The following is a 12,228-nucleotide window of genomic DNA, read 5'->3' on the forward strand; positions in this document are numbered from 1 at the left end:
CTAAAGCCCAATAGCATTTCCTGGATTTAGATGAAGACGCCAGTGGGGATTTGAGATTAAAAGCAGGACTTTTATAGGAGGAAATGAAGTTCTCAATGGGGAAAAAACTGCTCCTTACACAGAAATTCCACCTTTATCAGAAAAAGATGGGTTTTTGACTCAGGGTCCTGATTGTACCCGTATCACTGCACTGAGGCAGCTGCCCTGGGCATCTCTAATCTCCTCTCTCACTCTTCTCTTGGTTTTCAGAGGGGAACAGCTCAGCTGTGGCTTGTTTGTGCCCATCCCTGGGAGTGGTGTGCCCAGAAATGGGGCTTTTTCATTAACTGAAACTGGTAGTAATTGGACCCAGAATCAGAATACTTGAATTTCAGAGCTGCCGAGCCCAGTGGGCCAGGCATCTGTTACTTAAATAACTCTAGAAAATAGGAATCTACCACTTTGGGAAAGTTGGAAAGCTTTTCTTTTTCTTTTCTTTTTAAACCTTTACCTTCCATCTTGGAGTCAATACTGTGTATTGGTTCCAAGGCAGAAGAGTGGTAAGGGCTAGAAAATGAGGGTTAAGTGACTTGCCCAGGGTCACACAGCTGGGAAGTGCCTGAGGTCAAATTTGAACCCAGGACCTCCCATCTTTAGGCCTGGCTCTCCAATCCACTGAACTACCCAGCTGCCCCCTGGAAAGCTTTTCTTGATGTCAACATAAATTGACCCTCTTGGTCTTTTTTGCCTATTGCTCCCCACTAGGAGAAGTCTAATCCCTCTTCCCTAGGACAACCTTACAGATACTTGAAGATAGTTCTCATGTCATTCTTCCCTTCCCCTTCCCTCCCCTTCCCCTTCCCTCTTCNACCATTTTATATTTTTTTCAACTTTTTTGTGCCTAAATTCCTTGAAGTCTATATATAAGTTGATGCCTTCTTCTTTCATCTCACTTTCTTTTTAATGCTCATCATTGTGGCATCATCATTCAACTGAAACTGCTCTCTCCATAGTTACTAATGATCTTTTAATTCCCACATCTTGTGACTCTCAATTTTAGACTTCTTTTCTTTTCTTCAGTCTTTGAAACTGCCAAACACTCTCATCTCCTTGATATTCTCCTTTTTTCTGTAGGTTTTCTCAACACCATGCTTTCCTGGTTTTCCTCATTTGTCTGGTCTCTCTTCAGACTTCTTTTCTAGGTAGTCAGTCATCTGGGTTTTTCCTCCAACCTTGGTTTTCAAAACTCCAAGTTTTTAATCCTGTTTCTCTTCCCCTTCCCTTCCCTTCCCTTCCCTTCCCTTTCTTTTCCAGGAAAAATGCCCTTTAAAATTGTAATTAAATTTAATTTTAATGCCCGTGCCCTCTAACTCATGTGACAGACAGAAGGCATCACCATCTGAAAGAATTTAAGCCCCCTCAAGGCAGGGACTGTTTCATTTTGTCTCTGACACAACCTGGCATTTTAATAAACACTTGGTGATTGATTGGTGGATTGTTCCTGGCAAACTCAAAGAGCTCACAATGTAATGGGAGAGACATCTTGCAAATTCAAGATCCGTATGTCGATTATATATACATGTCCATGTTACACACACACACACACACACACACACACACACACACACACACACACACTCTGTGTCATTGGAAAGGCATCACACAGAGAGAAGGCTCTGGCAGTGGGTAGGACCTGGGAAAGGCCTCTTGCAGAAGGCAGGATTTTAACTGAGACTTGAAGGAAACCAGGAAGCGGAGGTGAGGAGGGAGGACTTTTCAGCATGGGCCGCGAGCCCAGAGATAGAGTACTGAGTTCGAGGAAGTCCAAGGGATCTGCATGAGTTGGCCAAAGAGCACATGGAGAAAGCGGAGTTGAAGATACGGGGTAGATTTCCATTCAGTCCAAAGACTAATTTCCTGTTGGTCCAGTTTTAGAATAAATGCCGTTGGGGAGAAAGATGACAAGCATCCTATGATCATCCATTGAGTGTACTGCCGGGATTCAGGGAATGAATGGGCAGAGGGTGGACTAGGTGCCCTCTCGGTTTTGTTCTTATGATCCACCCAGGAGAGTCCGTGATTCTCTAGGGAGTGGAGAGATGCGTGTGACTTGGGAGTTATCCAGAAGTCTTCATTGAGGAGCTTGGATGCTGGCTGATCCACCAACCAGAGGTGGAGGGTAGGACATTTCAAGGATGAAGAGGCAGCACGACCCTTGGCATACCAAAAGAAAAATGCCAGGTCATATTCAAGGGATGGCAAAGACTTCATTTTTGCCTGGGGCCCAGGGTGCAAGACAGGCAATAATTGGCAGCTAAAATGGAATTCTAGATGGGAATTCTATGCTGGAAGGGCTTTGAATGCAAACATTGATCCTGTAGGAAAGAGATGGGGAGCCATGGAAGGTGTTTGAGCTGTGCCAAACCAGTCATCAGTGAACAGATGTTCATAATAGCGAATGGCTTCTTTAACTTTAGGCATGTTGCCCTTGTCCACTTCCTGCTAGAGTCTCACCATGGTGCTCTCCATTTCTGGATGGGCTTTCATGGGAAAGCAGATGGCTTGTTTATTGCCATTAACCGTAAGGCTGAACTCTAGTCTCATCACTCTGGAAAAAGCCCATTGCTGAGGTAAAGCCCACTGTGTCCTGGCTGTGGCTTGCATATCCCTCCCAGGGGGGTGGGTCTGCTTCCCTGTGCCCGCCTGGCAGCCCCCCTTGATACCTGGCACTGCGGAGGTGTTCCGAGTCCCCCAGGCAGCAGAGAACAAGCTCTTGCCTGGAGGTCTCTGGGACGTCTGCAAGGCTGACTACATGAACCCAAGGAGTTAGGGATGGACTGTGGAAGCTTCCAAGGACAGTCAGCTGCCTCCTGGGACGGCTCCGCCAAGTCTTCCAACAGGGACACTTCGGCTGGCTCCATCTGAAAGGGCGTTGGGGGGTGAGGAGGTCCCTCAGGTCTGGAGAAGAAGGAAGTATTTAACTAAGCAACAGAGGAATGCTGGGAGTGACCTCAGGCAAGCCATCTCCCTTCTACAGACCTCAGTTTCCTCCTCTGTCAAAGGGAAGGGCTCAGCTCTCCTGTGGTCAGCAGTCCCTCTTGGCTTAGATGTTCTGTTTTCTGTTCTGAGGTCTGTGCTCTGGGACATTGCTTCCTTCTCCATTCTGTTTCGTTTCTCTCCTTCCTGTCATGCCTTCTTTCACTCCTTGTGGGTCCAGCAGCAGTGGATGCCTTCCTCAAACTAACCAGTTGCTGACCAGCCTGCCCTGGCCATGAGAGCCTGATTGGGAAATCCCAGCATCTACTGGGCGAGCCAGCGTGGAATGAGGAAAGGGAGAGCAGTTCCCAGGCACTCTGCCTTCTCCCTTCTTCACAGTCTCAGGTCTGGAAGGGGCACCTGGGCTAATCCTGCCCGACCTACACCTGGACAGGCTTCCTTTTCTTAGAACTCCAACAAGAGATCAACCAGCTTCTGCCTGGAGAGAGGGAAGGTCTTTCCCACACTGGAAGGGCATTACCAATTCCTCTTCTGCTCCTGGTTCTGAGCTCTTCTGGGGCTAAGCAGGATAAGTCCATTCTCTTCTCCATTGACAGACTGCTATTATATGCCCCGCAAGTCTTCTTTTCTCCTGGTGAAACACCCCCAGATCCTTCAACTGCTTCTCAGATGGCAGAGATCCAAAGACCTTTACCATCAGCTTGGCCTTGAAGGCTAGAACAGAGCTCTTTGGGGTGGGAGAAGGAATTGAATGGAGGAAGATGGAGGCTTAAAATCAGGAAAGACTCCTGACAAGTGGAGCTGTCCAGCCATGGAACAGGCTAACTCTGAAAGCAAGCTTCTCTCTGGACATCCCTGAACATCTCCAAGAAAAGGCTGGTCAGGCCCACTGGCCCAAAGCCTGTTGAGGGGATTCTGGCACTGAGAAGGAGGCTGTACTAGGTACCCTCTGCCATCTCTTCCAGTTCTGAGATTCTGTGATTCTCTTAAAAGCGATTTTTCCAGCTTCTTTTAATTTAACCCCCCCAAATCCTGGAACCTGAGTGACGTAGGATGGTTGGGGTCTTTGAGGTCATCCAGCCTAATTCCCCCATTCTGCAGAGAAGGCACTAAGAGCTGAGGGAAGGGAAGGGACAGTCCCCTCCCCAGGTTGAACCAAGCTGCTGTTTGGGGCTCACTCGCTTCCCAAATCTAGGGCTGCTTCCGCTCCACCAGAGGGACCCCGGTGCCTCACCTGGGCACGATGGAGCTTGGAAGTGGAGGATGGGGTGCCACGAGTACCCATCTTGCACCCCTTCAGAATTATTTATCCTCCGAAAGCCCCGAGCTCAGCAGAAGCTGCGACTCTCGTCTGCCGGCCGGTGATTAGAATGCTTTTTATGGGCTGCTAAATGACAAACCAATTTGTTACCTGCCTACATAAACATTCACTTGCATTAGCCCCAGAATGCTTCATTTTTATTAGCCCGAGCGTTATCTTTTTATGAAGACACAAGGGCTGCATAAAATTAGGGTGCACATGGAAGACGCAATTTACATTTTCCCGCTGTCAGCAGAAGTGTTCCGGAGCCAAATCATTTGGGCACGAGGGCAACAAATGGGCACACTGACAAGGGCAGTGCCCACTGAGTGCCCTAGTGATGGCACCCGTAACTTGCAGAGAGCAGCTCTCAGGAAGGCCTCTCAAATGGCCTCTTTTTGAATAAATGCGAAAGTAACAATGGCCATAGTAAAGAATAGCTGGGCTGCCAACCAGCAATGGTGACTGCCTAGGGAGTGAACCAGCTGTTCTGGGGAGGTTTAGGGAACGTCCCAGATGGAGGGAAGGTGGGGGCTGAAGGTCTGAATCATAGCCAAAGGTCTGTCCCAAGGAAGCCTGAGCCAGGAAGTCAGATGATGTTGACTTCAATGAAGATCTCATGGGATGAAGCCTCTTTATCCATCCACACTCTCTTGTCCTGTGCGGTCTTTAGTCTGGATGTATATGCATGTGTACATACATATTTGTTTTTCAGTTGTTTCAGTCATATCCAGCTTTTTGTGACCCTATTTGGGATTTTCTTGGCAGAGATACAGGAGTGGTTTGCTGTCTCCTTCTCTGGCTACTACATTTTACAGATGAGGAAACTGAAGCAAAGAGAGTTAAGTGACTTGTCCAGAGCCCCATGGCTAGTAAGTGTCTGAGGGTGGATTTGAATTCAGGTCTTCCTGTCTCCAGGTCTAGTGCTCTCTCTACTACACCAGTGAGCTGCCCTGAATATATGTATATACATGCATATATGTGCATCTATGTAGATATATCCATCTATGCATGAAGATGTACAAGTCCTCTCCAAATTATGGAAGAGGACTGGAAGACATCTGAGAACACAGGACAGGGAATGTCTGAGCTTAGAGAGACCTTAAGACTTAAAACACAAAATGTCAGAGCTGGAGAGAGTCATCAAACGCAATTTCAGAGCTGGTGGAGACATCTTCTGATCCCCAAATTTCTGAGTTTAGAGATCTTGGAACACAGAACACATAATGTCAGCTGGGGAGGACCTCAGGACATGGAAAACTGGTAACTTCTGAGATGGGAGGGACCTGAGAAAATAGGATGTCAGAGGTAAGAATTAACTTAAGTAGCACTTACTCTGTATTTACTATCTCAAATCTCACTTGCATAGATGAATCTACTACACACCTGACAGTTCATTGGGTAGTTCTGAGAGGTTGGAATTATTAGTCTAATAGCTCATGAGCCCCCATCAGTGTATTTCCTCCTTACCCAAGATGATTGTTTAGTGAACCAGAATTAAATGGCTTTTAGAAAGGAGTATTTATAAAGATAGTCCAGTAAGAATAATTAGTACCAAAAAACTCCCAGATGTCTGATGCTCTCCCATAAGTATATATAGAATCCAGAGAGAAAATAAGTTTAAGCTGAGAAAGCACGTATAACAAAGGGAGAACTCATAGTTCCTGCTTTCCCTTAGGCAGAGTGAATGTATCTTCTTTATTGGGTTCTTTGTAGACCTTTCAATCCATGCCCAGTCTGTCCTTGGTTCCGGATGCATGACTGTCAGCTGTTCCAATGACAAGGTTATCAGTGGAAAAATAGGAAATCTTCTGGACCCCTGAAGTTCATTAGGTCTTCTTTCATGAGGTCAATGGGGGAGGGTAGAGAAGAAGGTCAAAGCCAAAGTGCTCTTCCCCTTCCCCCCAAGCAACGTCTCAGAGGGTTTGGAGAAAATACTTTTCTTATTTGCCACTTCTGTTTTATGGAAGGCATGAGGCACATGACCAGATTTCCTGCCCCAAAACGGAGACCCCTTTTCTGAACTATCATTCTAGTTTATCCAGTGACACATTAGAGGCATCAAAACTGATCAAAACCTTTTCACACTTGGTTAAAATGCTTGATTGGGTTCACCAAATTGAGATGCATTCCTTGGTTATGGTAGCTGGTCCTAGAATTCTATCTATTTAATTTAGGTAGGATGGGGTAATTTGATGGATTCTATTGATAATGGTGTAACCAGTGGGAGGAGGATCCAAAGGGCAATAATACTATCTGACATTTATAGAAGGTTTGCAAAGCATTTTAAATAGTATTTATTCCATTTGTTTGCAACAACTCTATGAGGTATAATTGAGAAACTGAGACCAAGAAAGATAAGTAATTTGCCCAGCATCAGCCAGCTAGTATCTGCAATGGATATCAAACTCGGATCTGTCTGACCTCAAAACCAATCCTTTATCTACTTGACCACCTCATTGCTTCTAATTGGAGAAGACCAGGGGTGATATGGGGGTAGCCTGTGGTGGTAGGACATTCCTCGAGGATCTCACTTTGAATTCCCGCTCTGGTCCCCACTATCTAAAGAAGAAGTTTGACTAGATCATCTTTAAATCCCTCCTACTTTGAAATCCTAGGTTAGACAGATGTGGAGTTTGGTGGTGTGCCAAGAAGGAAGTATGGATGTCCCAAATCTATAAGACTGGATGAGTGGAATGGGGGAACCAGTAACAAGGGAACACATAGGAAGGGATGGAGGGAGGGCTCACACGGGGTAAAATTGTGGATCTCTAACCTCTAGTGGCAGCTTCCTATTACCTCTAGGATGAAATAACATTTAAACATCTTGACAATTTGTCCCTTTCCAACTTTCCAAGTTTGTTCCAGCTGAGTTCCGTCTATACTTCTACTACTGGCGAACCTTTTAGAGACCGAGTGCCCAAACGGCACCCTCATGCCACATGTGAGCCTGCCCCTTACCCCAGATGGGGAAGGGAGGAGGGGCTCCCATTGGACTGCTGGGCAGAGGGGTGGGTGATGGGAGAAATATCCTCAGGTGCATGGAGAGGGAGAAGGCACCAGTCTCCTCTGGCATGTGTGAACATAGACATTCTGACCTCCTTAAAGTTCCTCTCCATTTCCCATCTTGACGTTTTTGTATTGGCTGTGCCTCATGCCTAGGATGCTCGCCTTGCTAACTTCTCTTCTTAGATTCCCCGGCTTCTTTCAAGGCTTAGCTTAGGCACTGTGACCCACTTCTGTTAGTGTTCTCCACTTTAAGGTGGGTCTATATATGCCTCTATATTTCCATGTCACCTTCTCCAAAGAATTGAAGCTTCTTTTTTAAAAATTCTATTTAATTAATTTAGAATATTTTCCCATGGTTACAAGATTCATGTTCTTTCCCTTCCCTCCTCCCACCCCCCTCCTGTAGCCAACCTGCAATTCCACTGGGTTTTACATGTGTCACTGATCAGGACCCATTTCCATATTATTGATATTTGCACTAGGATGATCACTTAGAGTCTACATCCCCAAATCATATCCCCATCAACCCATGTGATCAAGCAGTTGTTTTTCTTCTGTGTTTCTACTCCCACAGTTCTTTCTCTAGATGTGGATACATTCTTTCTCATAAGTTCCTCAGAATTATCCTGGATCATTGCATTGCTGCTAGTAGAAAAGTCAGTTACATTCAATTGTGCTACAATGTATCCATCTCTGTGTACAATGTTCTCCTGATTCTGCTCCTTTTGCTCTGCATCAATTCCTGGAGGTCTTTCCAGTTCACATGGAATTCCTCCAGTTCAGAGTTGAAGCTTCTTGAGAGCAGGAGCTTTTTTTTTTTTTTAATATCCCAAGCTTCTAGCACAGTGCCTGGCACAGAGGACATGCTTTAGTGCTTAATAAACACTTGCTTATGGATTGACTAAGTTCCAAAGAAGGATGTTTGGTTCTTGTCCCAGAAGGCAGGAACCATGTCTTATTTCTGTCTGTGTCCCCAAGAGCAGGGCACACAGTCAGTGTTCAGCATCTATCAGGCCGTTTCCTCTGTGCTTAACTGAATGAAGTGAATTGAGAAAGGAATAAACATTTATGTAGCACCTACTGTGTGCCTGGTACATGCTAAGCACTTCATTAATATTATCTCATTTGATCTTCATGACTAGCCTGAAGATGGGTATTCTGTTTTATAGATGAGATAACTGGGGCAGACAGAAATTCAATGACTTGTCCAAAGTGTCTGAGGCTGGATTTGAACTCGGGACTTACAGACCCAGAGCTCAATCCGCTGGGCCATTGGTCTAGGTATTTTTCAAAGATCCCACTTGCCTTCTGAGCCACCATTCAGCGCATCCTCTACCCTATCCAGCTGATGTCTCTCTTCTTTCCTTTTGCAGACAACCTCAAGGAAGGTGCTGAGCAGAAGGTGGTTTTCATTACAGGCCGAATTCACCCTGGGGAGACTCCTTCCTCCTTTGTGTGCCAGGGTGAGTATCCCAGAGCCCTGTGAGTCCTTCTTCCTCCCCCCGTCCCCTCCTCTTGGCAGTGTCCCTGACCCTCCTCCACATGGCCTTCCAGGGTGGAGCAGAACCACAAACTGAATATTCCAGAACAGAAAAAGGACTTCAGAGGGCATCTGGTGACCATTCAGTGCCACCATCTCTCTCCTATAGACTCCTTGAGGGAGGACTTTTTCCAGTGATGGGGAGATCACTACATGTCAAGGCAGTTTCTATAGCTAGAAACTCTTCTCTGTCATTGAGCCAACATCAACCTCCTTACAAGCTCTCCCTGTAAATTCTGTTTCTGCTCTCTGGGGCCATGCAGAACAGGTCTAGTCCTTCCTCAACCCAGACAGCCATTCAGATCCTTGAAGACAGCCCTCATGTGTCTCCTCGCACCCCACTCCCCCATCTTCTTTTCCTGAGTCCAAATCTTCCCGGGCCTTTTAACTGAGCCTTCTGTGGCATCCCGGGAGTGGAGAAGATACACGTCTGCCAAAAGGCTCGCACAATGACCGCCAGCCCCATGCCCACCCCGAGCAGTGCTTCTATTCTAGGATCTCTCGTTTATTCTCCAGATGGTCCCTGAAAGCAGCAAGACCTGGCCCAAAACGGAACGGGCAGTTGGTGAGGTCGTGGAGCCCCCCTTCCCCACAAATTCTCAAGCAGACGCTGAATGCCCGCTCTTCAGCGATATTATAAATAGGACTCATTACTCATGGCAGGAATTCGATTAGATGCCCACACAGGTCCCTTCTGACTCTCATTCTGTTTAAAAAATTCTGTGAATCAAGTCATAAATTCCGTTCTACCCAACTATTTTCTTTTTTCTGGACAAATAATGTCACAGGAAATAGTCTCTAGGAGCCCGGCAGCCTCGCGCTCTCTAATTTCACAGCTCATTTGCTGTGTGACCTCTGGCAAGACACTTAACGTCTCTGAGCATCAGGCCCTTCATCTGTAAAAGAGGGATAAAAACCCTGCCATCAGCTCCCTCCATACACTAAGGATGGGTTGTTGCAGAAAGCAGAACTAGGAGCAATATAGAGGTGGCAGGAAACTTGGAGGTCATATATGCCAAATCCTTTGTTCAAGAGATATAGCTAAGACTCCCAGAGGGGAAATGACTTTTGTAAGGCCACACAGGTATGGCAGGATTGGAGCCCAAAGATTCTTTGGGAAGAAGAGTGTAAAGAAGAGCTTCCTAATCATGAGGGCTGTCCAAAGTGGAATGGACTGACTGCCTCTGGAGGTAGTGAGTGCCCCATCACTGGAGGTCTCCAAGCAGATGGCTCCCTATCATCTATATCAGTGATTCCTAAAGTGGGTGCTACCGCCCCCTAGTGGGTGCTGGGGCGATCCAGGAGGGCGGTGATGGCACAAGTGCATTTATCTTTCCTATTAATTGCTATTAAAATTTAAAAAATTTCCAGGAGTTTAAGTAATATTTTTTCTGGAAAGGGGGTGGTAGGCCAAAAAAGCTTGGGAACCCCTGATCTGTATTCTAGAAGGGATTCCAGTCCTAGTGGAGATTAGATTTGATGGCCTTCATGGTGTCATGTCAGCACTAAGGCTCCAGGATGAGCTGGAGAAGGAAATGGCAAACCTCTCCGGAGTCTTTGCCAAGAAAACCCCAAATGGAGTCACAAAGACTCAGACCAGACTGAATGCCAACTTTGGCTTGTGTTCCATGGATGGACGGAAAATGGATGGATGGACGGATGGATGAAGCAGGGCTTTTCCAAAAGTGGAAGTAGAGAACAGGAAAGGTGGGAAGACGGTGACTCCCTTTACCAAGAGTGTCAAGGAAGGGCCGATGCCAGGAGACGAGGCCCTGCCAGCTGGTCTTCAAGAAGGCAGCGGTGGATCACGGTGTGGATTTGGAACTGGGCACAGGATCGGGGGAAAACGATGCCAGTGACTTGGAGAGGCTGGACCAGCTCTAGGATGCAGGCCCAGGAGTTTCTTCAGGTTGAGCTTCTTCTTGGAGCATTTAAGACCCCAACGCGGTACCTCAAGTCTCCTTTGACTCTGGCATTGTGTTCTAGGGTTCCTGCAAGCTCCAGAATTCTCTGTTTCATGTTTCACGTTCCCTCTCAGCTCAAACATTGTCTGTTCTGAGGCCCCTTCTAGCTCGGATATTCCCTGTACGAAGCCCCCTCTAAGCTCTGGCATTCCGTGTCAGAAGAGCCTCCCCTCCCTGGCTGCCCTGGTCCGTGTTCTAAGGGCCTCCTACTTCTGACATTCTCTTCTCCACCCTCTGTGATCCCCAGACCCATGGCTGGGGACAGGAAGAGTTCATGCTCTTCCCACCACTGAGGAAGGGATCCCCCATTTTTCTACGCAATCCCGTTTGGAGGGCCAACTCCACTCCACTCCCTGCTCCCCTTTGGAGCCTCAAAATCACAGTCTCTGAACTCTAGGGAGCCCAGAGGCATCTATTCCAATCCGACTGTGCTGGGTCAGGAATCCCCCCAAAGTGGCAGCCTCTGCTTGGAGACCTCCCTAGAGGGGGCTCCCTCCTGCTCCAAGCAGCCCAGGCCACTTAGGAACAATCCTCCTTTTTTTTTTTTTTTTTAAACCCTCACCTTCCTTCTTGGAGTCAATACTGTGTATTGGCTCCAAGGCAGAAGAGTGGTAAGGGTAGGCAATGGGGGTCAAGTGACTTGTCCAGGGTCACACAGCTGGGAAGTGTCTGAGGCCAGATTTGAACCTAGGACCTCTCATCTCTAGGCCTGGCTCTCCATCCACTGAGCTACCCAGCTGCCCCCAACAATCCTCATTCTTAAGCAGTTTTCCCCAACCCCCAGCCTAAATTTGCCCACCAGGGTTCCTGGCTGTGCCCTCACAGGCCCAAATGGAAAAGCCTCATTTTCTTCCCTAAGACAGTTAGTCGCTTCACTTGACTAGCCGAGTCTTCTCAGGCTAAACAACCCAGAATCCATTGGCCCAGACTGACCCGAATTCCTTTATCTTGTCCAAGCTCGTGAGGGCTGTTTGTGGCAGGGACAGGAGTCAGACCCAAGTCCTCCGACTCTCCAGCCAGCTGCCCCATGAGTGGAAGATGGAGGACCCTTTGGGCCAGGGGACGCCTGGAGGCAGATTCCTGTTCTCTCGTGAAGTCCCTCCCGCGGCTCGGATGCCAGCTCGGGTCCTCTCGCTCTTCTGGGACGGGGCTGGGTAGCTCGCCCCAAGGGGTCGTCCTCCAGAAGTAGGGAGGCCCCTGCCACGGGGAGGTGGGAGCCAGAAGACGTAGAAGACTAACTGGATGAGATTACGGCTGCGGCCAGGGCGAGAGCAAAGAGGAGCCGAGCACGGACCTCCTCGGGGACGCCGGCTCCGGCTCTCTACACACAGCAGGCATCGAGTCGTTGTCTGACGGCATCGGCGCAACTGGATTCAGAGAGGAGCGGGCCGAGAGAGAGTCAGGACGCCTGGGTTCCTGCGGGCTGAAGAAGCTGGGAA

At 47.8% G+C, this 12,228-nt stretch overlaps 1 protein-coding gene across 1 annotated transcript in view; it reads left to right on the top strand.

Annotated features, from left to right (window-relative positions):
• The window catches only part of AGBL4 (AGBL carboxypeptidase 4), a 918,272-nt gene that overhangs the window by 832,712 nt on the left and 73,332 nt on the right, over window positions 1-12,228 (top strand). Inside the window, exon 6 of the mRNA XM_044674812.1 lies at window positions 8,659-8,748. Within this exon, the coding sequence (XP_044530747.1) occupies window positions 8,659-8,748 (90 nt within the window). The remainder of the gene's footprint in view (window positions 1-8,658; window positions 8,749-12,228) is intronic.

The sequence above is a fragment of the Gracilinanus agilis genome, chromosome 4 (genome assembly GCF_016433145.1).
Source record: "Gracilinanus agilis isolate LMUSP501 chromosome 4, AgileGrace, whole genome shotgun sequence".
In the NCBI taxonomy this organism is placed as follows: domain Eukaryota; kingdom Metazoa; phylum Chordata; class Mammalia; order Didelphimorphia; family Didelphidae; genus Gracilinanus; species Gracilinanus agilis.